At 41.9% G+C, this 27,900-nt stretch overlaps 1 protein-coding gene, 2 long non-coding RNA genes and 3 other non-coding genes across 13 annotated transcripts; 4 read left to right on the top strand and 2 right to left on the bottom strand.

The window, feature by feature from the left end:
* The first annotated feature begins 157 nt into the window (after positions 1 to 157).
* Positions 158 to 2,358, top strand: LOC139364930 (uncharacterized). The gene is made up of 7 exons (XR_011626510.1): positions 158 to 312; positions 669 to 724; positions 1,047 to 1,082; positions 1,247 to 1,308; positions 1,529 to 1,557; positions 1,759 to 1,816; positions 2,059 to 2,358. It is a non-coding gene; the product is annotated as an uncharacterized lncRNA (long non-coding RNA).
* On the top strand, positions 814 to 885 carry LOC139365344 (small nucleolar RNA R38). The gene has a single exon (XR_011626631.1). It is a non-coding gene; the product is annotated as a small nucleolar RNA R38 (small nucleolar RNA).
* Positions 1,381 to 1,452, top strand: LOC139365342 (small nucleolar RNA R38). The gene has a single exon (XR_011626629.1). It is a non-coding gene; the product is annotated as a small nucleolar RNA R38 (small nucleolar RNA).
* Positions 1,612 to 1,684, top strand: LOC139365345 (small nucleolar RNA SNORD49). Its single transcript, XR_011626632.1, has one exon. It is a non-coding gene; the product is annotated as a small nucleolar RNA SNORD49 (small nucleolar RNA).
* LOC139364929 (fas-binding factor 1 homolog) lies at positions 2,146 to 14,144 on the bottom strand. 8 transcript variants are annotated; one of them, XM_071102170.1, is made up of 30 exons: positions 14,079 to 14,138; positions 12,926 to 12,950; positions 12,784 to 12,825; positions 12,589 to 12,667; positions 12,399 to 12,459; positions 12,257 to 12,307; positions 11,932 to 12,154; positions 11,471 to 11,608; positions 11,239 to 11,383; positions 10,946 to 11,103; positions 10,777 to 10,870; positions 10,154 to 10,588; positions 9,943 to 10,005; positions 9,730 to 9,818; positions 8,940 to 9,173; positions 8,716 to 8,765; positions 8,557 to 8,604; positions 8,275 to 8,403; positions 8,083 to 8,183; positions 7,781 to 7,987; positions 7,317 to 7,424; positions 7,016 to 7,155; positions 6,765 to 6,883; positions 4,024 to 4,146; positions 3,631 to 3,816; positions 3,275 to 3,451; positions 3,006 to 3,143; positions 2,723 to 2,822; positions 2,506 to 2,639; positions 2,146 to 2,308 (listed from the first exon to the last, which is right to left on the bottom strand). In XM_071102170.1, the coding sequence occupies exons 1-30, from the start codon at positions 14,100 to 14,102 to the stop codon at positions 2,225 to 2,227; spliced, it is 3,705 nt and encodes a 1,234-aa protein (XP_070958271.1). In that variant the 5' UTR covers positions 14,103 to 14,138; the 3' UTR covers positions 2,146 to 2,224. The 8 variants fall into 8 exon arrangements, with proteins under 8 accessions (XP_070958271.1, XP_070958270.1, XP_070958272.1 ...); XM_071102169.1 differs by having other exon boundaries at positions 10,946 to 11,106; XM_071102171.1 differs by lacking the exon at positions 14,079 to 14,138 and adding an exon at positions 13,580 to 13,775 and having other exon boundaries at positions 10,946 to 11,106.
* An 8,115-nt stretch (positions 14,145 to 22,259) lies between these two features.
* LOC139424000 (uncharacterized) lies at positions 22,260 to 26,095 on the bottom strand. Its single transcript, XR_011635895.1, has 3 exons — positions 25,618 to 26,095; positions 25,473 to 25,516; positions 22,260 to 23,156 (listed from the first exon to the last, which is right to left on the bottom strand). It is a non-coding gene; the product is annotated as an uncharacterized lncRNA (long non-coding RNA).
* Between the last annotated feature and the right edge of the window lie 1,805 nt (positions 26,096 to 27,900).

Consider the following 27,900-nt stretch of genomic DNA (forward strand, 5'->3'; position numbering starts at 1 on the left):
CAGCTGAGTGAGTAGCCTTCCTGATATGTGTGCCAATTGACGTCTGCTCTGGGAAATCCAAACCCCACTCCCTACTGGTCCAAGATTGGTCACATTAAGTCACATGACGTATGACGTATTGAAATGTATAAATACCTACCATAAGCACAAATTCAGTCTTTCGGACGTATGTAGTGCAGGGAATATGTGGCGGGTTGAATTTTTGGTGTGTTTTTTTATGGTGGGGGGGATAACTATCTGTATCAACTCATAGCAAAATGCTTCAAAGACACTACGAACTCCAGTGTCGACCAGCCACCATGAGTGTAAATTGTAAGTAACCACTGTTAGCCATGTGCAAATGGAGCTAGTTCGCTAACTGCTAGCCACATGGCTAGCTAGCTTTCTCACCAAAAGTCCAGGCCTGGCCTGTTTAAATAACATTAAGAACCCTGATTGTTCTGTAACATACGTTACCTGATTTTCCTTATCACTTAACGGGTTTTAGTTAGTGTAGGGATTTTGTTTAGTATTCACTGTGGTGCAGGTCGCCTGAGTTGTGGGAACGTGGTCTGCGTCAACATTTGCGGCAGATTTATGATCAATTTACTAGCGCGGAGACATTGTTTCCACTGTAGCTTGTATGTGGTTAGCTATGTATCCGTCTGATCTTTGTCTGCACCTTTCAGAGCCGTTTGAACGTGGATGGACTTGAGAAGTCCTATGGGCTGTGTCCACTCAAGAGGTAAAACAATATCCATGATTACGTTTGACCAGTTTTAAATTGGGCAGTCCAGATTTGAACAGGTCTGAAGTGTCTACCTAGTTTAATTAACAAGCCTGTGATGAAACAAGTTATCCCTGTCTGAACAACAGTGTTGACTTACTGAAACCCCTGAGGCTTGATGGGAGACTCGTATGATTTGAATGGGTACGTTTTGGCAGTAGTCAGTTGAGTAACTGTATTGTGTGGCGTAGTTTCTTAAGGTTATATGCAGCCATGTTGCATAGCAAGATAATTAATTGAAGTTGTGCAGTAATGGACTACTTGATACCCTTTCTTGTAGTGTTGTGGCCTCCGAGGGTGACGTGACAGTTGCTTGGTAAGTACCTAGCTAGAACTTCTATGGTCTCTTGTGACTCAAATGGAGACATTGATTAGTTTACTTTGCACTGAAGATGCTCTGAGAAATGCACAGCCCTGAATGTGAAAGAATGCCTTTGACCGTTGTGGTAATGCGACCCAAACATGGTAATTTCTTTACAGGTCTGCCAACCTGGGTGTGATTCCATGAGAATGTTCCAATGAAGTTACTCCCATGAGAGCAGGTAGCCACTACTTTGGATATTAAGTGATGGTCAGATTGCTAAGTAATGATGTTCAATCTGGAGGGTATAGTAACAAGTCTGTGATGAAACAAGTTATCCCTGTCTGAACAACAGTGTTGACCTATAGAAACCCCTGAGACTTGATGGGAGATTAATATTGTGGGATAATGATTAAAGTATTACCATGATGAACATGTAGTAATATTTCAAATATTTCTAGTGCCGTTGGGTCAAGAGGACAGTTAATTGGTAAGTGTCCAGCCAGGTTTTACTTTACAGTATTTTTTTAATGGTGACTGTGGTTTCAGAGATGAAAATGCTGCATAGGAAGTGCCGTCTGATGCGATAACTGACGCTGGATAAAGCTGCTCTGAGAAATTCACAGCCCCGAATGTCACCATGCTTTTGGCAATTGTAGCATTGAACCAAATTAACATAATTTCTCTACAGGTCTGCCAACCTGGATGTGAACCCCTGAAAATACAGCAAGTAATGCCATTGGGATCAGGTAACTACATGAACTGAATTAGTCTTATGGCTGATAATTAAATGGTATGCGTAATATCAGATGTGAAGAGGGTAACAAGCCTGTGATGAAACATGTTATCCCTGTCTGAACAGCAGTGTTGACTTATAGAAACCCCTGAGGCTTGATGGGAGATCCATATGTACTCACTTTCTGGTTTTATAAGGTAACAGTTGCCTGTTGGAGCCCTTCCTTGGCTTACTAGATGTTTTTATTTATTTTAGGTAATGGGGTCAAAGACGTGCCAAGGACAGGACTCAAGAACTGAAATTCACCAAATTAATGATCAGTGACTGACACAAAGAAACTAGTTCAATGCAAACATTAGAGAATGTCAAGTTTTAATGGTGTACTTAATACCAGAAAGTCACAGGGCTTTAAGCCCCACAGTTAATCAGTGTGAAAGGCTGAATTGTAAGGTGCTTTCTTGAGTGTGTCCAGGAAGAACTGCTCGTCCTGCAGAAAGTCACGATCCTAAGAAGATAAAACAAGTACATTTATCTACAATAAAGATTTTGAAACTACTCTGCTTGTTCCATCTTTACTATAACATCTAGGGTAATGTTCAAAGCTGACTTCTGTTAACTGCATTGGCCCTCTGAAATTGGATCAAACTATTCAACTTTGAGCTGATTGTAAGCACTTGATTTGGTTAGTAATGCATTAGTTACCTTCTCTGCTGTGTGCCTGAGCAGGGCCAATCTGGCCTGGAGCTCTGTTGAATCCGGACTAGAGACCAGGGGTGGGGGCTGGCGAACAGCCTTGGTGGAGGCCGTCTGGGGTACTGCCAACACTGGTCTGAAGTCTGCAGTATTTAAAATATTGTAAAATAAGCTGTTCTGTGTTGATTCAGCAAAAAATATTTGTTTTGAAAATGGCTCAGCCCACCTGTGAATATAGGGGCCATAGCTTGAGGGAAAGGAGTGATTGGAAGGTTGTGCTTGAGTGCCTCCATTTCTCTACGCTGCTCAGTCATCTTCATTCTCTCCTGCAGAAATGGTTTGTTACACTAACATTTCCATAAGTCTGGATATGATTTGTACACAATTCAAAGGCGCTATAGGAGGACTGGCTGGAATGAAACCCATTTCCAACCATAATGTGCTGTTCCTGATGTGTACCAGCAGAGGCTGGTGGAAGATTGGCTGGTATACCCCCCCTACTTATTGACCTGATGGAGGTGCTGTTCCTGCTGTCTCAGTCTCTCCATCTGGGAGTGGATGCTCCTCAGCCTGGTCTGGTGCTCAGTCTCCACCTGTCTCGACTCCTGTAGGGCCTTCTCCCCCTCATTATATTTTTCTGATGCCAGCTGCAAATACCGAAGCAGTGCGCCCAGTCACAGCATTGTGCTACCTCCACTCAATCGCATACAACCAATGATTTATATACATTACTGCCAACTCAATAGCTAGCTAATAGTGATGAGGTTGTGATCCAGACCTTGCTGAAGGCCTCTACCTCTTGAGCACGTGTCTTCAGCTGCAGGCCTGTACCACTCAGCCTCTCCTTTTCCCTATCCAGTTCCTCCCTCTGTCTCTCCAGAGCCTCCCTCTCCCGTGCTACAGCTGCCTCATGCTGCTTTAGCTCCCCAGCACGCAGCTTCAGGTCCACCTGTTCCTGGTGATTACAGAAGACGGCCTGTTTCAAAGCTCTGCAAATCTTAATTGCTTGATCAAGTGAGTGAAATGTAATGATTGGGATAGGTGAACCCCATTGCTTGAACATGCTGGCAGTTTGCGTGCGACAATGATAGACATACAAGCTCTTGTCCTATCCTAGCCCCTAGTCTGCAGTACCTGCGCCATGCTGATGATGGAGCCCTCTCTGTGGGCATCCCTCTCCAGTGCCCGGCTGGCCTCCCGCTCTGCTCGGTCCTGCCTCTGCTTCTCCTGGGTGTGGAACTGGGTCCACTCAGCCGCCAGCTTCCTTCTCTCCTCTGCACAGCGCTGCATTACCTGCTGCTGCTCCTCCAACAGGGCACTCTAGACATGGAGGGGAGTAGGGGTCTTCTAAGTCAGTGTTTACCAACCCTGTTCCTCCAGTACCCCCAACCTGACACCTCATTCAGGGCTTGATGATTAGTTGAATCAGGTGTACTATAGGGGCTACTTGAGGACCAGGGTTGGGAAACACTTGAGTAGGGATCTGGCAGACATCTTTAACCACTTCTACCTCAGTATCTGTCTTACTTTTGCCCTCTCCAGCTCCTCTCTCTCCATGCTGATGTGCTGAGTTAGAGAGCGTCTCTCCTCGTCCAGGCCTCTCTGAGATGAGTCGGCCTTAGCCTGCTCTGCATTCACTCTCCAGCGCTCCTACAACACAATCATAATATGACATTATGGGGAAATGGAAGGAAAAGTGAACTACTTATGCAAATTAAGACCAAACCTCTATTTGTGAATATAATAGTAACCCTTTTACTTGGCTGTGCAAGTACGTCTTATTGGTGACACTGGTGCGAGCTGCACATTCTACCTGGTCACCTCAAAACATTCCATTTTTTGGGTGGATATAACCATGAATTTGTTCAACAGTGAAGTGCATTATCCTCATGTGTCTGCTGTGCCACTGTACCTGCCTGTTTCAATGGGTCCAGATGCTGTAATGAGCGAGCCTCATGCATTTCCAAATAACTTCAGAAGCAAGCTAGTTATCCATGTTAAAAATGGAGGGGTCTCCGCAAGTATAATGCACATCTTAATGATCATTACTGAGCTCAAAGCACACTGTTCTGATATGGCAGTGAAATTGCACATCGGCCAAATTATTATTTTTGACGTTATTCACTGTTAGATGAATGCATGCTTCTAGCAATAGGTGTTCATTTAGATCTAGCTAATGTTTTTGGTTTCCATTTCCTCGGCTGGTGAATTAGCAGTAATTAAATTAGGCCTATATAATAGCGCACAAAGATCAAGGTACATATGCTGAAACCTCTGGAGACCTATTTTCTTTTTTTTAATTTTTTTTTACTAATTGTGAACCAAATTCAATCACTGGATTAGGTTGCATATAAACAATTTGAATCATGCATTCCTGCTTGGACATGTTAATGTAATTTATTTGAATAACATCTGTTACACTTCATCAAATCAAATGTCACATGCGCAGAATACAACAGGTCACGGCCAAATATTAATTTTCAAAGTCTGCTGCCTCAGTTGGTATATACTGCAGAATGTTATGAAAAGTGAACAGATTAATTTCAAAGTCCCTTTTTGACTTAAACTAACTGAACCCCCCCCCAAAAAAAAATTCCACTGCATTTTAGCCATGCCACAAAAGGACCAGCTGACATGTCAAGTGATTCTCTCGTTAACACAAGTGTGAGTGTTGATGAGGACAAGGCTGGAGATCACTGTCATGCTGATTGAGTTCGAATAACAGACTGGAAGCTTCAAAAGGAGGGTGGTGCTTGGAATCTTTGTTCTTCCTCTGTCAAACATGGTTACCTGCAAGGAAACATGTGCCTTCATCATTGCTTTGTACAAAAAGGGCTTCACAGGAAAGGATATTGCTGCCAGTAAGATTGCACCTAAATCACCACCAGTACAGAGCTTGCTGAGGAATGGCAGCAGGCAGGTGTGAGTGCATCTGCACGCACAGTGAGGCAAAGACTTTTGGAGGATGGCCTGGTGTCAAGAAGGACAGCAAAGAAGCCACTTCTCTCCAGGAAAAACATCAGGGACAGACTGATATTCTGCAAAAGGTACAAGGATTGTACTGCTGAGGACTGGGGTAAAGTCATTTTCTCTGAATCCCCTTTTCGATTGTTTGTGGCATCCGGAAAAAAGCTTGTCTGGAGAAGACGAGGTGAGCGCTACCATCAGTCCTGTGTCATGCCAACAGTAAAGCATCCTGAGACCGTGTGGGGTTGCTTCTCAGCCAAGGGAGCTCACTCACTCACAATTTTGCCTAAGATCACAGCCATGAATAAAGAATGGTACCAACATATCCTCCGAGAGCAACTTCTCCCAACCATCCAGGAACAGTTTGGTGATGAACAAAGCCTTTTCCAACATGAGGCAAAAGTGATAACTAAGTGGCTTGGGGAACAAAACATTGATAGTTTGGGTCCATGGCCAGGAAACTCCCCAGACCTTAATTCCATTGAGAACTTGTAGTCAATCCACAAGAGGTGGGTGAACAAACAAAAACCCACAAATTCTGACAAACTCCAAGCATTGATTATGCAAGAATGGGCTGCCATCAGTCAGGATACGGCCCAGAAGTTAATTGACAGCATGCCAGGGCGGATTGCAGAGGTCTTGAAAAAGAAGGGTCAACACTGCAAATATTGACTCTTTGCATCAACTTCATGTAATTGTCAATAAAACAGGCTCTAACCAATAGTGCAAAAAATGTATTAGGTAAGTAAAGAAAGGCTATAAAAGTAGCGAGACTACATACAGACACCGGTTAGTCAGGCTGATTGAGGTAGTATTTACATGTAGAAATGGTAAAAGTGACTATGAACAGAGTAGCAGTAGCGTAAAATAGGGGGTGGCGGGAAACAATGCAGATACCCCGGTTAGCCAATGTGTGGGCGCACTGGTTGGTCAGCCCAGTTGAGGTAGTATGTACATGAATGTATAGTTAAAGTGACTGCATATATGATAATAAAACATTGTGAATGATTTTATAAGATGGTGCCTCAAATGTATTCTATTGTGAAGCTGTCCCCAACATTTTTTAGGGCCGTGGTGCCACCAACTGAAAATGTTAGTCTGGAGCTCTGTGTTGACACACAACACCTAAAATTAAGTCACTCAAGACACGTTTTCCTTTACAGTCCCATTTTTTCCCTCAGGGTGACATGGCAAGTTTTATTTTACCTTTTATTTATACAATTAAATTAAGAAGAATCGTATTTACAATGACGACCTGTCATAGAAGCACAGTCAACAAAGACCTCTGAGTGACTCCTGACCTTCTCTAGTTGCCTCTGCTGCTCAGCCAGCTGGGTGTCCATCTTGGCGATGACTTCTTTGAGCCTTGTTCTCTCCTCTGCCATGGCCCTCTGCTGCTGGCCCAGACGGTCCTGCATCACTGAAAGAGTAGACAAGCTGACTTTCACATAACATTGTGACGTTCTCACTGACTGAAGGGAAAATAAATAGAAACAGCAGTATTATGAAAATCATTTTTTTTTCTTCATAAAACTGAGTGGTGGTATGATACCTCGGAGCTGTTCGTCTCTCTGCCGTGCCCCCTGCTCCAGCCCCTGGGCTGTGTTCTCATGGGTGCTCTCCACCCGAGATGAAAGGTCCCCCAGCCTGTGGGAGAAATGCTCCATCTGCTCAATCACCACTGTCAGGGACCTACAACACCAATACACAGAATGAGAGAGACTATATGATGTCAACCTGTAGTAAGTTACGAGTTTGGCTACATGTAGCATGTCCTCTATAATTCTTATGCAAAGGTCGGAGATTAAGCAGAGTATGGTTAAAAATGAGTTGAGTAGAAATGCATGTGTGACCTGGTTTGTGATGTGGCACTGGTCACAGCATCAATCTCCTCATCCTTCAATCTCTTCAGCCTCTGGACCTGATCCTCGTGGTCTTTCTTCATCTCCAAAATAGACTTCCTAGAGGAAGGAAACCGTGACAAAGAAAAATTAAGGAACATTATGGAAATATAAAGATACATTCTTTTATCCACAAGCTGTGAAAATATTTTATTTTATCTTTTTAACTAGGCAAGTCAGTTAAGAACAAATTCTTATTTTCAATGACTGCCTAGGAACAGTGGGTTAACTGCCTGTTCAGGGGCAGAAGGACAGATTTGCACCTTGTCAGCTCGGGGATTTGAACTTGCAACCTTCCGGTCCAACACTCTAACCACTAGGCTACCCTGCTGCCCCAAATAGCTGAGCTTTAGGGAGAAAATACAGGCATGGCCACAATCTCTTGTTCTCTAATGTGGTATCTTGCAGCCCCCTACCTCTGTAGGTCTCTGAGTCGCTCCACCTCTCGGTCTCTGTCCTGCTGGGTTTGGGCCAGTCTGCGCTGGTGCTTTGCCTGCAGCTCCATACGCTCCTGTTCAGCGATACGTGTGACGGTGGCTAGGCGCTCTGCTAGGTCCTCGCATTCCTGTCGTGCCCGTGCTTCTCGCTGTGCCGCGGAATCGTCAAGCAGCTTCACACGAGCCCTGGTGGATGCACACACACTCTTTTGGGTAAAGAGGTAGTGATTCAGTCTGTGGTGGTGGCAGGACCTCTATAGGTCTCCGAGCTCCTGTCATACCTGTGTGTGTTCTCCATGAGCTCAGTGTCCTGCTTGTGTCTCTGCTGAACACTCTCCAGCAACATCTGGTTCTGGTCTAGCTCCTGCTGTAGAGATCTCACCTGGAAGAGAATACGCAGTAGTCAGCTGAATGTTGTTTATGGAAGTGGTAGAAAGAGGAAGAGCACTGTCAAAAAGACAGTTGATAGATACCTGTTCCTCCAGTTTGATGATGCAGGCCTTTAAAGCTAGATGTCCATTCTGCTTCTCAGTGTCTCTCTTCAGTCTCTGCAGCCCAGCTACATCCACAGCTCCCCCTAACCCCAGCAGCTGGGACTCCAACTTCGGTCAGAGACGGATACCAAAGTCAAGTTACCGAAGACTCTCAAAGGGGAACATCTGATAAAACCTAAGGTATCTGTGTTCAAATTAGTAAAACGAATGAAATGTGAAGTGTTTCCATCAAATGAAAAGGTGATTGGAGATTTGTTTCACCTGCTGTTGTAGCAAGAGTTGTTGCAAACTGTTGGCTGAAAGAGACACCTGTTTAAAAGAATGTTAAACAATTAAATAAGTGACTTATGGTTTCCAAACATATATCATCCATAATGACATTAGGGCATATAAACAAAAAATAGAAAGGCCTCTACATACCTGTGGTTGGACAACAGGTGCAGTGTTCTGCATCTGGCTTTGCTGTGGCACTGGGAAACCAAGAACAGTATGTGTCAATCAGGACAATCTGCCCATCATCAATGCCAGTGATTGATAAGAAACTAGAGGCATAACTATTAGAAATATGAATACAGTTAGAAAGTTATTCAAAATGACTACTGTCCATAAGCTATCCATCCCTATGTTTCCCTAAGAGTACCTACACTGCATAAAGCCAGGCATCATAGCATGGGGCATGGGGCCAGACATAGACTGCCTTGGCTGGGCAGGGTAGTTAGGGGGCAGCTCTGCTTGACTTGGCCATCCTGGCTCCCTCTGATCCTGCAGGGCTGGTGGATGGTACTGTTGGGGCAGGGGGAAGCTAATGGTAGCAGATGTTGGCAGGGGAGAGGGGTCTGGGGTCTGGTCAGGATAGAAGCCTACTCTAGCAGACACAGCTGTGGATAGAAAGGGGGAGACTAGTTGAGAGGAGGGGAAAGGCTGAGGTTTGGTGGGGGGATGTTGGATGACTATTGTGGGGGATTGTGGAGGAGATGAGTGGACTGCTCGACTGGTATCTGTGGGGAGGGGAGAGCTGATGTGTGCCTTTGACATGACTGTGGGTTGTGTATGTGAGACAAGCTCAGTACGGGTCTTAGGTGTTGGTAAGTGAGGGGTGTGGTCTGTGTGTGAATTCTGCCTGATAGGCTCAGTTTCTTCAGCAGTGGAATGAGCTGGTCGGGGCTGGGCATGACTCTTTGTCCCTATTGGCTCAGCAGGGTCACTAGTGAATTTGTGATTGGTTTCCTGTGTCTGCTCAGGAAGGTCAGGTGGGATAGGTGTAGACATTCTAGTAGGCTCTGGGTCAGCTAAATGACTAGAAAGAGACTTGGCTTGAAAAAACAATGTTTGTTATAAAAGATGCTTCCCATGAGGTAGAAGTTGAATAGCACAACGTAGAGGGAAAAGGGACATGGTTAGCTGGGTCCTCTAAGATGGGAGTGAGTAACATACCAGGCCTGAACTGGTCCTCTCTCACTGGGGTAGAATGAGCAGTAGGGCTGTGCTGTCTGTGGGAGGGCTCCCTGGGCTGAGGAGAATCTCTTGAAGAGAAGGAACATAATCCTGACCTCAATGTCCAAAAGCACCAGAACTATAGCACACTGGGGCAATATTGCAGTGGTAGATATTATACATCACAGCTATTTAGATTAAGGTTGATCATACCCTGGTTCCTTGTTGGGGGTGGATGCATCTTTCCTCCTGGAAGCTGGTGAAGAACCACGTTTGCTGAGGAAGTAACAGACAATCAATGTCAACATACTGAGATGTAAGCAGTCGCTTCTATTGTAGACGTTTCTCTAGAACTGTGGAAGTATGACCCAGCCTTCACTGTAGAGTACCCTAGTCCTAGCCTTACCTAGTCCTATAGCCTTACCTGAGAAATGACTCCAGATCCACCTCGTCTCCAAACCCCAGAAAGTCTTCCTGGGTTGTCCTCTTTTCCTCTGACCGTGTGGATGATTGAGTCTTCTTCCTGCTCAATGCCCCTGATAGCCAATCATCTTCATGCTTTTGGCTTGCAGAGACCTCTACACTGGGTCCTACTGGTTTGGAGTATTTAAAGGAGGTGTTTGGAGTCTCTGTCGATGGCTGTGGAATGTGGTTGCCAGAAGAGGAGGGTTTGCTTCCCACTGACGAAGAGGAGGGGGTCTTCAAGGGTTCTGGTACAGGCGGGGGCTCTTCCTCATCATCCTGCGAGAGCCCCAGCCAGTCTGCAGCAGGCCGGGGAAAGGTAGGGGTGAGCGTGGTGGGGGTGATGGGTTTGGGTTTCTTCTCAGGAGAAGAGGCACTGTTGTCCTCAGTGGAGAATCTGAAAAGGAGTGGCTAATCTTAGATGGTGGCCATTTCCTTTGTCATACACTCTGGTCCAGTAGCTGACATATAATATGTGTTCCTGAAGCTTATCTAAATATGATGTACTTGTTATTGACCCAACTAAGCATTTATCCAGGCTTTGACCAAAACAAACTGAGGGCTTCTGCTAGAGCTCTGACTTACCTGACCGACTGTCTGCGTGAGTGGCGTCCCTCCGGTGTAGTGACCAGTGTAGGTTGATAGGAACCGAACGTCAAGTCTTCTTCTAGGAAGGGGTCTGACAAAGGGAAACATCAACTCTCATTTCATTCATTCAAGAATACTATATCACACAACATGGAGTGTTAGCTACCTTTAGTAATGGGGGTCTCCTGATGATGCTTCTGCTTTTCCTGCTGCTGCGGAGGGTCCTTCCTCTCCCCTGTTGGAGGGCGCTCCAGAAGGCGAGGGGAAGTCCCACGCCCCAGAATCTCATCTAGCCTGGTGCGTGCTCTTTGAGGGAGCTCACTGCTGCTAGAGACAGTCAGCGCAGAGGAACAGGGAAGTTACATTTCAAATGAACTTTTTGTTGGGTTTATCATAGTCCATAAGTTTTGTAATAGCCTTGGTTGGAACTTATGTTGACTGAGGCATTTGAGACCCTACCTCTCATTCTTTGGTATGAGCACGGTCTCATTCTTCTTAGGGCTCTCTTTGGGACTCTCCCCAAACCCCAATGCATTCATTAGGTCATCCTCGTCATCATCAAACGTAAGCTCGTCCCGCTTTTTTGGAACTGGAGCTGGTGAGGCTTACAGGAGAAATATATGCATTTGATACCCAAAAGAAGAGAGCCAGAATGTATGTTAAAATGTATAAAACACAAAAGTTCACCAACCTGTTTCTTTTTTCTTTATGATAGGGGAGTCTGGGGGCAGCACTGATTTCTCTGGAGGAGCTTTTTTGGTGATTTTTGGCTCATTTTTGTCTTCTATGGGTAGATCATCTAACAGGTCAGCCAAAGGGTCATCAAAGTCTGTAGACAACAGATATGATACCAGAGCTGGGGATACTGTTTTGATATTGATATGCTTTATGGTGTTAAGAACTCTACACTTAGGGCCACTCTAATGGATTTTACAGTTGACCTGATATTTTTTGGTCTATACATGGGTCCAACTGTTAGCTTTGGTACCTTTTGTGTCAGTTTTTGGGGCAAGAACATCATCATCATCATAATCTGAAGCAATGCAGCAATGGGGAGAAATAATGTACAATTATGTATATTTGCATGGTATTAATACTAATTTGGTGGCCCAGTGTAGCCAGACTAGCCAAAGACCCAGACAGTCACCTCACCAGTGAAGCTGAACCTCTTGTAGCCACGTGCTGTCGATGCAGGAGCAGAACTTGGCTTCTTCTCCTCAATGTCTGGCTCATCTGAGATTCCTCCTTTTAACTTGTTTCCTGATTTAGGAGGATTTTTCGTAGGTCCTCCAATGCCGGAGCCTTTACTCTGAGCTGGGGCTGAACTGGGCTTTTTCTTTGATCCAAAGAGATCAGCGTCCATATCATCTATGTCCTATGTAAGGATAGAACAGACACAGCTAGGTTATGAACGTTCACACATAAAGCCTGGAGGCTTACTCCCTGAGGATTTGTCATTAGAACAAGGCACCATTACCTTCATGCTCTCCAGTAAGGCTGTGGGATCAGCCTCAGAAACATCAGAGCCCTGGATTGGAAGTGAATATAAAATATGTATATGAAGGAAAACATAGTCAACAGCCTCCCTGCCATACTTAATGTATGATCTGCCAACTCACCTCATCATTTTCAGCTTCCTCAGCCAGTTTGCTGAAGAAGTCGTCGTCGCCCAATAGTGAGCTGGAGAACCAAAACGCATAGAATGAGCAAGCAGACTGTCAGTATCCTCTGTCTAAATAGTCACGAAAGAAAGAGTTGAGACTACTCTCTGATCTGGCAGTACATTTTTTTCAGTCCCAGTTAACTCACCGTTTTCCACTGTGTGATGGTAGAGGAGGTCCTAGTCTGCCTGCTTCACGGGCTGGAGCTTTGGCCTTCACTGGGAAATCTGTACAAATAAACAGGAAAACTTTATCACTACACAGTGTGTACGTACAGTATATTATACTAATGATTTGTCAGTTTGAATGGTCATAGATCTGTTGTAGGGATGTAATCACATACCATCATCTCCCAACAGGTCTCCTAACATATCATCAATTGAACCTGTAGTACAAAAACATCATATTGAATGATTCTGTGCGCACCATTGAAGTTGTATTGTGCAGGATTTAAATAGGTAAATAACAACATCAGAGGGACTTACTCTTCTGTCCTTTCTTCTGTTTAGCCTGTATCGATTAGGAACACATAGGATAGGGGGTGTGTTTAATTTGTGGAACTTTCCAACAGGAATCTGTTCCAAAAACTTAGTAAAATACAAGATTGCCAAACAACGCATACAAAGTAGCACGATAAATTCACCTTGCTAACTAGCTGTCGAATAGGCATCAACTCACCACAAAGCTTATTCTTAATGTTTGTCCATGGGCTACCAGAGTGAGGATAGACATTTTTCGGAATAAACGCGGTGAGTGAAAAACTTAATGACATACCCGGTAGGGAGTGGGCTATCTTATTCGGTCGCTATACAACTTTGTATGCGTTGTTTGTTGGCAACCTTGTTATTTACGAAGTTTTTGGAACAGTTTCCTGTTGGAACGTTAAATAAATTATACCCACCCAGGTTAGGGGTTTTAAAACAAAGTTCGCTGCAATCAATGGGGGTGACTGGCACTTGAATAAACTTGTTAGCTTTAACTAGAAGCTATCTTGTTGTGGGGAATTAGCTAGCTCTCAACAACCTACACTGAGCACTGTTACATTTTAAGAGGGTTGATCTTGCAGAATGACCAATAATGTATTAGTAGACTTGTGATAAATTACTCTTATCTTGATTTAGATAGTATACGATACTTACCATGATGTTTCTCTGACTGCAGCAGCGTTAAATCTGAGCAAATGTAATAGCTAATGTTAGCTAGCTAGCTAGCTAAAGTAAAGCGTCAAGGTGACTAACCACAGCGAAGGGAAATCCCAAGAAGTCTGCAAATTTGCTTTGGCTAGACGACTAGAAGCTACTGTCTAGCTATTCTTTCACAAACTTAGCTAGTATATTTGGTCACTAGCTACCTTTTTAAGCATTTAGAAACAACGGACAAATAATGCTGTTGTAATGGTGTTGTAACGTTACCACCAGCACTAGCTACATTCAAATGACATGGAAAGGCGGTTGTCTCATCATGAAGGCATTTAACGTTAACTGTGTAGCTAACGTTAGCTAGAAAATCAAAACGTACTCCCTCTGATTGACCAGGTTGAATGACTGAATATTAACTTAAATATTTAGAGTAAATCTAACCATCCCTTAATTTAAGTTAATAAAATACCAATCCATATGCTTTTATCAGTGTATTTACCCGCAGGTTCCTCTGTTGTAGCATTTTCAACGTACACTCCCTGTCTACCAGTGAATTATTGGTAAACATTCTGTTTGGTCACCACCAGGTGGCGTTTCAGGTTAGAACATTTCAAGATATGAGTTATTATTGTACAGAATAGCAGGATATAGAATAACAAATATTGCTTTTATCTAGCTAAATACTTTTTGTTTAATTGCAGGTTAATATTGGTGTACATAAGCGAAGTAACCCATTATATAACAACATTAATAATTGGTCTACATAGCTAATCATTCAGTCAATGGTGGTGATGGACTGTATCAACGACACCCAACAAAATCTCAGTGGCACGAACAGATTAATTAAAGGAAAACTCCACCCAAAAACTATTTTTTGGTATTTGTTTCTTTAGTCCATTGTTGATTCAGTCCCAAAATGTTTTGCATGTCAGCAATCACGTTTTCAAGATATATAACTTTCGAAATACAGCTGGAATGATGCATTTTGCATCATATAATGCTGCGATTTGAAAGTTATAGATCTTGAAAACTGTATTGGTTACATGCAAAACATCTTGTCCCCTTCCCATTCCAGCACCAACAACACAGAGCACTTAGGTTTGTGAGGTGGGATCAAACCAATTCTATTTGAGCTCCTAACAAGTAGGGCAGTAGAGATCATAGAATTGTGTCAGACGGTAATTGTCATGCAAATGACGGCCAGTCTCACGGTAATTGACCGTTAATTAACATAAACACATTTAGCGTACATAGGCTTCCACGCATAGCCTATAAGCCACTGATGCAGATCTTTGGAACATCTACATTTAAAAAAACTCTTAACAAATCCATTTAATATAGCCTACACATTACAATCAATCTATTTATTTTAGGCAGGTCTAAAGAAAATGATGATATGAAGAAAATGTTGCCTATTTCAGAAGAACAGAATAGCATATTCTGAGTTGTCCACATGTTAGGTCCTGATCTGGCTATGCAATATGGCTGTAGGCCACACTAGTTCATTTAGCAGACAAGGTTTGCTTATAATTCCCATGGCATTATTTTGAAGTAAGAGGAATACAATTGAATATAGCTGAATAAAATATAAAATATATTTTTCCAAACGAGGGAACACAGTTAACAAAGTGATCATTTGAAACAGGTCCTCTTATATGCTTAATTATTTATGCAACTTTAGTTGTGATACAAACCTTAAGCTGTATGTTTTGATTTCTAATACATTCTAAATCAAATCAAATGTTATTGGTCACATACACATGGTTAGCAGATGTAAATGCAAGTGTAGCGAAATGCTTGTACTTCTAGTTCTGACCGTGTAGTAATATCTAACAAGTAATCTAACAATTTCACAACTACCTTATACACAAAAGTGTAAAGGAATTAATAAGAATATGTACATATAAATATATGGATGAGTGATGGCCGAATGGCATAGGCAAGATGCAGTAGATGGTATATAGTACAGTATATACATATGAGATGTAATGTCGGGTATGTAAACATTATATAAAGTGACCTTGTTTAAAGTGACTAGTGATACATTTATTACATCCCATTTGTAATTATTAAAGTGGCTAGAGATTTCTAAGTCTGCATGGGGCGGCAGGGTAGCCTGGTGGTTAGAGCGTTGGACTAGTATCCGGAAGGTTGTGCAAGTTCAAACCCCCAAGCAGACAAGGTACAAATCTGTCGTCCTGCCCCTGAAGGCAGTTAACCCACTGTTATTGAAAATAAGAATTTGTTCTTAACTGACTTGCCTGGTTAAATAAAGGTTTTTAAAAAAATGTTTTAAATGATGCGACTCCGATGTTCAGAACAGGTCGATTTGCCCCCTCCCCGCCAATAATTACTTCATCATTCTACACACAATACCCCATAATGACACCAGTCTCTGCTATGAGACTCAAAGTTCGAAATCCTGTTTCCATTGATCATCCTTGAGATGTTCTACAACCTTGATTGGAGTCCACATGTGGTAAATTCAATTGATTGGACATGATTTAGAAAGGCACACACCTGTCTATATAAGGTCCCACAGTTGACAGTGCATGTCAGAGTAAAAACCAAGTAATGTGGTCGAAGGAATTGTCCGAGACAGGATTGTGTCAAAGCACAGATCTGGTGAAGGGCACCAAAACAATTCTGCCGCATTGAAGGTTCCGAAGAACACAGTGGCCTCCATCATTCTTAAATGGAAGAAGTTTGAAACCACTAAGACTCTTCCTAGAACTGTCCGCCCGGCCAAACTGAGCAATTGGGGGACAAGGCCTTGGCGAGGGAGGTGATCAAGAACCCGATGGTCACTCTGACAGAGCAACAGAGTTCCTCTGTGGAGATGGGAGAAACTTCCAGAAGGACAACCATCTCTGCAGCACTCCACCAATCAGGCCTTTATGGTAGAGTGGCCAGACGGAAGCCACTCCTCAGTAAAAGGCACATGACAGCCCACTTGGAGTTTGCCGAAAGGCACCTAAAGACTCTCAGACCATGAGAAACAAGATTCTCTGGTCTGATGAAATCAAGATTGAACTCTGGCCTGAATGCCAAGCGTCACGTCTGGAGGAAACCTGCCACTATGCCTACGGTGAAGCATGATGGTGTGAGCATCATGCTGTGGGGATGTTTTTCAGCTGCAGGGACTGGGAGACTAGTCAGGATCAAGGGAAAGAACATAGCAAAGTAAAGAGAGATCCTTGATGAAAACCTGCTCCAGAGTGCTCAGGACCTCAGGGTGAATGTTCACCTTCCAACAAGACAGCAACCCTAAGCACAAAGCCAAGACAACACAGGAGTGGTTTCGGGACAAGTCTCTGAATGTCCTTGAGGGGCCAAACAAGAGCCCGGACCTGAACCTGGTCAAACATCTCTGGAGAGACCTGAAAATAGCTGTGCAGCTATGTTCTTCATCCAACCTGACAGAGCTTGAGAGGATCTGCAGAGGAGAATGGGAGAAACACCCCAAATACAGATGTGCCAAGCTTGTAGCGTCATACCCAAGAAGACTCAAGGCTGTAATTGCTGCCAAAGGTGCTTCAACAAAGTACTGAGTAAAGGTTCTGAATACTTACGTAAATGTGTTATTTTCGTTTTTGTAAAAAACTGTTTTTGCTTTGTCATTCTGGGGTATTGTGTGTAGCTTGAGGAAAAAAAAGCCATTTAATATATTTTAGAAAAAGGCTGCAACGTAACAAAATGTGGAAAAAGTCAAAGGGTCTGAATACTTTCCGAATCCACTGATCATGATATTATGGTCTTTCATACTGAGGTTTGGTGATTATGGAGGCTGGAGGTGTTGGAATGATGTTTCAACAAAAACATTTCAAATCATTCGCAATGGATGTTAAAAAAACAGACTGTTGACTTACGAGTGAGGTGTGAGGTGAATATTTTTTTTTTGAGAATCTCATTTTCTTTGTGGGTGGAGTTAAGACAATCAGATATCAGACATTGCCAAATGGGCACTTTCCTACATTAACTTGTTTCTCACAAGTGTAGGAGGTTGTGAATTTTGCAAACAATGTTTCCATTCCGAGAATGAGAATGGCAAATTACTGTAATTAATACATGCATTAACAGAAATTAATGTAACAAAATGACTGGAGATTAACGGTACAGGCCTACTGGTGACATACAGTTGAAGTTGGAAGTTTACATACACTTAGGTTGGAGTCATTAAAACTTGTTTTTCAACCACTCCACAAATTTCTTGTTAACAAACTATAGTATTGGCAAGTCGGTTAGGACATCTACTTTGTGCATGACACAAGTCATTTTTCCAACAATTGGTTACAGACAGATTATTTCACTTATAATTCACTGTATCACAATTCCAGTGGGTCAGAAGTTTACATACACTAAGTTTAGTGTGCCTTTAAACAGCTTGGAAAATTTCATAAAATGATGTCATGGCTTTAGACGCTTCTGATAGGCTAATTGACATAATTTGAGTCAATTGGAGGTGTACCTGTGGATGTATTTCAATGCCTACCTTCAAACTCAGTGCCTCTTTGCTTGACATCATGGGAAAATCAAAAGAAATCAGCCAAGACCTCAGAATTTTTTTAGACCACCAGAAGTCTGGTTCATCCTTGGGAGCAATTTCCAAACACCTGAAGGTACCACGTTCATCTGTACAAACAGTAGTACGCAAGTATAACACCATGGGACCACGCAGCCTTCATACCGCTCAGGAAGGAGATGCGTTCTGTCTCGTACTTTGGTGCGAAAAGTGCAAATCAATCCCAGAACAACAGCAAAGGACCTTGTGAAGATGCTGGAGAAAACAGGTACAAAGGTATCTATATCCACAGTAAAACGAGTCCTATATCGACATAACTTGAAAGGCCGCTCAGCAAGGAAGAAGCCACTGCTCCAAAACCGCCATAAAAAAAGCCAGACTACAGTTTGCAACTGCACATGGGGACAAAGATCGTACTTTTTGGAGAAATGTCCTCTGGTCTGATGAAACAAAAATAGAACTGTTTGGCCATAATGACCATCGTTATGTTTGGAGGAAAAAGGGGGAGGATTGCAAGCCGAAGAACACCATCCCAACCGTGAAGCACCGCGGTGGCAGCATCAATGTGGGGGTGCTTTGCTGCAGGAGGGACTGGTGCACTTCACAAAATAGATGGCATCATGAGGAGGTAAAATTATGTGGATATATTGAAGCAACATCTCAGAATATCAGTCAGGAAGTTTAAGCTTGGTTTCAAATGGGTGTTCCAAATGAACAATGACCCCAAGCATACTTCCACAAGTTGTGGCGAATTGGCTGAAGGACAACAAAGTCAAGGTATTGGAGTGGCCATCACAAAGCCCTGACCTCAATCCTATAGAAAATCTGTGGGCAGAACTGAAAAAGTGTGTGCGAGCAAGGAGGCCTACAAACCTGACTCAGTTTCACCAGCTCTGTCAGGAGGAATGGGCCAAAATTCACCCAATTTATTGTGGGAAGCTTGTGGAAGGCTACCCAAAACATTTGTCCTAAGTTAAACAATTTAAAGGCAATGCTACCAAATACTAATTGAGTGTATGTAAACTTCTGACCCACTGGGAATGTGATGAAAGAAATAATTCCTGAAATAATTCTCTCTACTATTATTCTGACATTTCACATTCTTAAAATAAAGTGGTGATCCTAACTGACCTAAGACAGGACATTTTTACTAAGATTAAATGTCAGAAATTGTGAAAAACAGAATTTAAATGTATTTGGCTGAGGTGTATGTAAACTTCTGACTTCAACTGTATGAAATGGGAAATTTATCTTAAAAAAATTAACAATCATAGGGCAAACAATTCACATAATGAAACAATTAATGCACAATAATTGTTAGGAGACCACTGAGCGCATTCTGGAGAGAGACATGTCTTCTCCACCTACCCCTCCCCTCCTTGTTGCAACATTTTATATTATACTCAAGACATATTATTTTCACACATATTTTAGATGCTTGTCACTGACAGACACATCTCAATCAGCTAGACATTTTGCCGTTCATGTTACCCAATTCCGTGATTCCCAAATAAGCATAGGCTTACACACTTGTGATTTGAAACTATCCATAGCATTTTTTTTTAAAACAAGCTAATGATCCTGTGTGGCTAAGTCATGTCTCTGGTGAAGTATTTTGAATATTTTTATTTAGACCATAGTAATTATTTACTGAGTAAAAATATAAACGCAACATGCAGAGCATCCCAAACATGCTCAATGGGTGACATTTCTGGTGAGTATGCAGGCCATGGAAGAACTGGGCCATTTTCAGTTTCCAGGAAATCCTTGTTCAAATCCTTGCGACATGCATTATCATGCTGAAACATGAGACGATGGTGGCAGATGAATGGCATGACAATGGGCCTCAGGATCTCATCACGGTACAGTACCTCTGTGCATTCGAATGCCATCAATAAAATGCAATTGTATTCGTCGTCTGTAGCTTATGCCTGCCCATACCATAACCCCACCAGAGTGCCACCATGGGGCACTCTGTTCACAACGTTGACATCGGAAAACCGCTTGCCCACACGTGGTCTGCGGTTGTGAGGTCAGTTGGACGTACAGCCAAATTCTTTAAAACGACATTGGAGGCGGCTTATGGTATAGAAATTAACATTAAATTATCTGGCAACGGCTCTGATGGACATTCCTGCAGTTAGATTGCCAATTGCACGTTCCTAGAAAACTCAAGATTTGTGGCATTCTGTTGTGTGGCAAAACTGCATATTTTAGAGTGACCTTTTATTGTCCCCAGCACAAGGTGCACCTGTGTAATGATCATGCTGTTTAATTAATCAGCTTCTCTGTCAGATGGATGGATTATCTTGACCAAGGAGAAATGCTCCCTAACTGGGATGTAAACAAATTTGTGCCCAACATTTGAGAGAAATAAGCTTTTTGTGAATATGGAACATTTCTGGGATCTTTTATTTCAGCTCATGAGACATGGGACCAAAACATTTGTTTCATTTATATTTTTGTACAATGTAGTAGGCCTCGCCTATAGAAAGCTTATGGGATCCTCCTCTTTTTAATATAGGCCATCAAAACTCTGTTTTCATAGTATAGCCTGTAGAACTTTTGTACAACATGGGCTTATATGAACACAATATATTCCGCTCAATTTCTGAATGCCAGGGCTCTCATGAAGTGTTTGATTTGATTTTCAATTGCATTTGCATTGATACCAGAGTGATTAGCGTGACAACAGAGCGCTGAGTACCAGGCCATTAACGACTGGCCGTTAGCAAGTTTGGTAGGCTGCTAATGACTATCAGCACTCAGTTTTGGAGAAGCCTATATACCTCAACAGTCACGTGGAATTTGACTGTGGTCATGACTCAGGACTGCCGGTGTGGCGGTTGGTTCAACGTAATTTCATTGAAATAACATGGAAACAACGTTGATTCAACTAGAGTGTGTCTAGTGGGACAGTAACAGCCCTACTAACAACCCCCCCCCCCTGACCACTTCCCCAGCACTCAAAGGCCTTTTCAGATGTCTCCACTCCAGGCCTTACTCTGAGGAGGCTTGTAGAAGATGGAGGGACCTCTAACCACCACTTCACATTTTTTGGGTTGTTCATGGTTGTTGTAACAGCGACTGTTCCATTTATCTCTAGTGGGTATTGCCATCCCTTTATAGTTTTGAGGGAGGTGGGGAGATCAGAGGTAATGAAAGTCTTCTATACCCTCTCCCAAAGTCTGCATTTGCAAACTATTTATTCTTATTATTGTCATGAAACTGGTGTTATTAGCAAAGACAATATTTGCTTTCGTTTGGCTTCTTGTTTTTGTTGTTTTTTTTTATACCCATTTTCCTTCCCAATTTCGTAGTATCTAATTGGTAGTTAGTCTTTTCCCATCGCTGCAACTCCCGTATGGACTCGGGAGAGGCGAAGGTCGAGAGCCCTGCGTCTTCCTAAACATGACTCGTTTGGCTTCTTTATGGACCTTTTTCAAGGTCCTTCAATCAATTTGTGGGGTCATTTGTCAGTCTAATGATTTGATAGTAACCACTGTCATGTTGACGGCTGGTGAGATTGGAAGTAAATAACACAAGGCTGTTGTGTCAGCAGCAGAGCTATATTTACCTGCTCACGTTTGTGATCACTGTTTTATCCTTATGAGGTCAGGTGACGTCTTCCTGAGGCATTGCTTAATTCTTCTTGTTTGGAGTGGTTAAAAAAACAAGCATGAACAGATTCAATATCTCAGACTGTGTATGTTACATGTTGAAGGGTCTCTAATAAGTGGTAATACAGTAATGGTCATCATGCAGTACATACAATGCAACATTTGGGAGTAGATATCCTACAACAAGGGAAAATTCAAACCAAGGCCATAAAAATATGTACAAACTAAATAGATTTTTTCCAATCTCTTTATTTGATCAGGTGGGGAGAGCAAAGAACAGACATAATGTTTGCTTTAGAGAGAAGAAGCAGGTTGTAAGATGTCATGTCAAAGGAAAGTCGATTCTGTAACAAACCGTCCTACCAGTAACCACCGTCATCACCAAGCTCTGACTCAAGGCAGACGTTTACTAAGGTGACACCTAGCTGCTTTTAAAAATGTCAAGTAAAGTTGGAGCTGTGTTTTGAACATAGGCAGACTAGTAACACACCTCTTTCTGACTGTTGCTCCTTCAATGGGACCAACGGGATGCTAAAGGTGTAGGGGAAGAGGTGATTCACTTGCAGGTTTTCTTTCATCACATAGCAATGCATTGTGACTGGAGAGGGTTGACATAGAGGTACAAAACAGAGGCCTCTCTCCATTGCTCTTTAGATTTAGTAGCCATGGCACAAACATCTTCACTACAAGACGTTTATGTTCTCTGACATTTGGTCAAATATTTATGGGTTCAAGCGATTCATTTTAAACATATTGCTTATCCGTAGCTCCTTGTTTCAGTCAAAAACAATATTTAAGTCACTTTAGGAATGTGAAAGATTACCAAAAACATCCTACCATTTAAAGTGCATAATTTTAAAGTTCTGCCTCTTCTTTAAAAGCCATTATAATTTACTCAATGGACACAAATCTGTATAGCCCTATTTGACAATCAAAGAAAACTACTGTTTTTTGAGGCACGGAACACATTCCAACAGTTTTACATTGATCATTGGCCTACTTTAAGCCTTAATAAAACATCCAACTCTACAAAACAAGAAACCCACAATAAACCAAGATGTTGTTCTGTAGATTCAGCTCCACCAAGATGTGATTGGTTGAGGTTTCATTCCCAGAAATTGAATTCTCCTGCCTCAAGAAGGAGGAGGGAGGCCTCCTGGGACAATCCTCTGCTGAAATAACATTAGAGGGATCTGCAGGACAGATGGGGGATTGAAGATGTGATAAAAAAAATATTCTTGTTGTGCTGGCTTGCCCTGGCCTGTTATTAATTCCAGATGCTTTTCACATGGCAATGCACAGTCTCTGAACACTGGAGAGGCAATGGCGCCAGCTGCATCAATTCCAGATGACTGAGATGGAGCTGCTGCTGTTGTCTGTAACATACCCCTTTTGAGGTTTAGGTTATAGGATGTTTGTTGCCTGTCAAACTAGACTGAAAAAATACCCAAAGCACAGAAGTTAACATGTTAGCAAGGAGCTTCAATCAGCAGTGGTATATTCAGAGGTGGAAAACTATTCAACTGTCATACTTGAGTAAAAGTAAAGATACCTTCATAGAAAATGACTCGAGTAAAAGTGAGACACCCAGTAAAATACTACTTGAATAAACGTCTAAAAGTATCTGGTTTTAAATGTACTTAAGTACAGTGATGGAAAAAGTATACTTGTCATACTTGAGTAAAAGTAAAAATACATTAAATTCCTTATATTAAGCAAACCAGACGACACGATTTCCTTATTATTAGTATTATTTTTTGACAGCCAGAGGCACACTCCGCCACTCAGACATAATTTACAAACTAAGCATTTGTGTTTAGTGAGTCTGCCAGATCAGAGGCAGTAGGGATGACCAGGGACGTTCTCTTGATAAGTCTCTGAATTGGACCATTTCCTGTACCGCTAAGCATTCAAATTGTAATGAGTACTTTTGGGTGTCAAGGAAAATGTATGGAGTAAAAAGTATACTATTTTCTTTAGGAATGTAGTGAAGTAAAAGTTGTCAAAAATATAAATAGTAAATTACAGATACCCCAAAAACTACTTAAGTAGTACTTTAAAGTATGTTTTACTTACTGTAAGTACTTTCCACCACTGGGTAAATTAGCCCTCATGAAAAAGTACTACTGAATTATTACACAAAACCTATTCGTGCAGTAGTGACTATGTAGAGACTTGTAAGGATTGTGTAGATTATGCACTACTCAAGATAGACAAGTAGTGTTTTGTAGTGTTCAGCATGAAAACATTAGTGATTACAGTAGTAATCAGATAGAGCTTTTTACTACATGATGCATGTAGTAAATATGTAGTCAAAATTCTACAGCTTTTCTACACAGGCTTTTCAATGGTAATCAGGTATAGGTTTTACTACTTGATGTTGGTAGGAAATAAGTCATTTCAACACTTGCCAGATTACACAGGCTTTTCGCAACCGCAGATGAAGGCAAAACAGGAAGTAGTTGGTTGTTGTTGGCTAGCTACTGTTCTTGACAATTCCGACTGTAATCATCTTCTATCCTTCATCATCCTGTCTTTCATAGCCTTTATGCTTGCACCATCTGTAAGTTTAACTTTTGTTTGTGTTTTCTGAATAGTTTCATGTTGTTGTTTAGCAGTTTATATAACTTTTTACCACATCAAAAAGATTGCTTGTCAAAACGGTGTTGTGTTTAGCCTAGCTGTTTGCGAGCCCCATTGGAATGTAGCTATGTAGCCTCTGTTTTTGTCATGCTAGCTAATAAGTATGCTTGTATGTAAATATTTTTCTGTGTTGTCTTATATGACCTCTGATTGCAAATGATTGATAATGGCATATGGTTGTCTCTGGTGCTTGTCTTTATTTTCTAAAATATTGCGTGGTGGAGAAACGTGGCTGCAACAAAAAAGAGAATCGTATTTAAAAACCTCTTAAGGATCGGACCCTTTTTTTCAATTTTCACCTTAAAATGACATACCCAAATCTAACTGTCTGTAGTTCAGGCCCTGAAGCAAGGATGTGCATATTCTTGATACCATCTGAAAGGAAACACTTTGAAGTTTGTGGAAATGTGAAGGGAATATAGGAGAATATAACACATTAGATCTGGTACCATCATCTTTGAAATGCAAGAGAAAGGCAATAATGTATTATTCCATCCCAGGTGCAATTTAGATTTTGGCCACTAGATGGTAGCAGTGTATATGCAAAGTTTTAGACTGATCCAATGAACCATTGCATTTATGTTAAATTTTGGGATCAAGACTGCCCAAATGTGCCTAATTTGTTTATTAATAACTTTTCAAGTTCAAAACTGTGCACTCTTTTCAAACAATAGCATGGTATTCGTTCACTGTAATAGCTACTGTAAATTGGACTGTGCAGTTAGATTAACAAGAATTTAAGCTTTCTGCCAGTATCAGATATGTCTATGTCCTGGGAAATTGACTTGTTACTTACAACCTCATGGTAATCGCATTAGCCTATGTTAGCTCTAACATCCCGTGGAAGGGACACCGATCCCGAAGAGGTTTAAGTAGCAGATACCCAAAAGCTCAGTAGTCATCAAGGAAGAATTATATGTTCACTTGAATAGGAAATATGTAGTGTCTAAATCACTACTGATTTACTACACATCTCAATAGCAATCAAGTAGTAAAGCAGTAGGTTTTGTGTAGATCTCAGGTAGTAGTAATGAGTAGTAATTCAGAAGTACTTTTCCATTTCTGGTGTTTAAGTTTGAGACATAGAATGCAGCCGTTGAGAGCTCACCAGATGTGTAGCCATCAAGGTGAAGACCTGTCTTCAGTTCGTGTCTGGAAGAAAAGAGAGAAAAGAGGGTGCATAAAAGCGTACATGCGGGGGGACATTAATCATTTAGGGAGATATCATGCTATGAATAAATGAATAAACTCACGTCTCTTAATTTGAAAAGACCCGCCTCAGATCTGAGAGCTTCTACGCACAGGTAGGGTGAAAGTTCACACTAAAACAATAAAGCCTATTTCATTCATCCTGAGTCTTTTGTGTGTGTCCCTTTATTGACCCATATTTATGAGGCCCTGCACGACTCCATTGAACTGGTAGGCTTGGGGAGGTAATGCATTTATAATAACCTTCCACAGAGCTGATAGATTGTTGTTCTGCCACTAAATCATTTAGTGGGAGCAGCGTAGTGGTGAGTACTTGAAAGCTAAATGTGGAACGGGCATACATCTTCTCACTTCATGCATCTCTACTTCTGCCACATGTTCCATTTTCCCTCCCTCTCTCTTCCCCTCCTCCTCTTGCATTCCTTTCCCCATCTTGAAATATCAGACAGCATTCACTTCTGTAGGCTACTTTTATGTACCATGTAGACTGTAGACTAGAGCTACATCTGCTGTGAGGGTTGTTATTTCTTAGGGTCCACTCCATTGCTCTTCATGTAGGGCTCCTCATTGGTATCATCAACATTGTGCCTGAAATGGGAGATGAGGGACATTCATCAATCCAGTATTGTTGATGTTAGCATGTATTGAAGCTTCATTACAATTCTTGACTTGTCAGTAAGACTGATAAAACTATGGATCTAATTTGATATAATCATATAATGAATATGTGTCCATGCTTTTGAGCTTGATATGTTGCTGCAGCCACATGAAATTGTGTGCTGTTGCCGTGTGAGTGGTCATGCAGGGCCAGGGGGGCTGAGAGGATTGCACTTAGAGTCAATTAGCAGCCCTCTGCTCAAGAGCTCAGATGCATTTTTCTTTATTCATCCCTACATTAGACACAATTTTGTTAATATATAGTCCCTCTGTCCGGGACACTCAAATTAGTATGATATGTTGCGTTTTGTGTGGTTACATAAGACAGAAGGTTATTTAAGGAGGGAGGTATAACATGAACGTCTACCAACCCAAAGGTTGTGTGGACTAAATTTCATCATCTGTTGAAATAATTAACATTCAGTGCTATTGAGACATTTGCCATAATTTTCCATGATGGGCATGAGAACACTTACAAACAGTACACAAATCCCATGAGAGAATTCCATGGCAGTATCAAAATACACTACCGTTAACAGTTCTGATGCACTGTGTGACATAACACTGTGATGCAAGAGGTAAGTACAAAGCAACCAAAAACTATTAAAAAACTAAACATATCGAACCAACCAAGGTACATTTCACAAAATCTGTCAACCTTACCTGTACATGTGACCAGATACATGTTGCTCTGTGTACTTTCATCTTGGTTTTCCCTCAAGAAGTGAACGTGACCAGAGCAATAGGCAGAGGATGAGAAAGAGTAAAAACAAGAGTACTTACGGTTCGACTCGGTTTGAGAACTTTCTGTATAGGATGACAGCAATAGTGGTGAGGACCATCGTAGTGGTGCACATGGTCCTATCACATGTATCCCGTCTTGGGACTGCAGCTGGGTTAGAACACTGGGACTATTCCTCCCATTGAGGGAGAGTAGAATGATTCCTGTGGCTCTCAAGCTAGTGGCAAGATTAGCCTGTGGGATTAGCTCAGATCAGGTGAAGGCCTTGTTGCAGGGGCAGGAGGTAAACAGAAAGTAGTGTTTGTGGTCTGAGCTCAACCTTTTAATCCTCCATCGCCACTAGTGTAGCTTTACAGGGGCACTATGTGCTGTGGCCATTCATGTGGTGTGGGTTGAACTAGCGCTGCAGGGCTGTCATGGACCCTGATTTTGCTGTAGTAGCATACTCTCATGCTTAAAGTCATAATGAGTGTTTTGTTTTTATTGTGTAATGTCTCAGGGCTTTGATCGAGTAGAGCGTGTAGCCTAAATTAAACAAATGCATGCACTTGTAGGCTACTAGAATTCTTGAATTTACTTGAACTTGATCTTGTGTAAAATCATTTATGTAATGAAAACCTAGATTAAGCCTTCATCTTGGGGACAAAGCATAGCTGTCTTAATGTTTGTGTGTTCATGTCATTGTTTTCAGTGTCAGATTCGGCATATATGTAAATAACATATCAATAGTAGTTCTATTGCATCTTCATAGAAGTCATGAAGTAATCCAGACTCATTATACTAATGTATTGTTACTGCACCTTCTATTGTGTAATGATATCTATATACAGTAGGTTGGTATGGGGGAGCACATACGGTACACAAGTCTTTATTGATGCTGGCGTGAAAGGCCACATGTGCACTTGTGCTCCCACAACAATCATTGATG

This window comes from Oncorhynchus clarkii, chromosome 13 (genome assembly GCF_045791955.1).
Source record: "Oncorhynchus clarkii lewisi isolate Uvic-CL-2024 chromosome 13, UVic_Ocla_1.0, whole genome shotgun sequence".
Classification (NCBI taxonomy): Eukaryota; Metazoa; Chordata; class Actinopteri; order Salmoniformes; family Salmonidae; genus Oncorhynchus; species Oncorhynchus clarkii.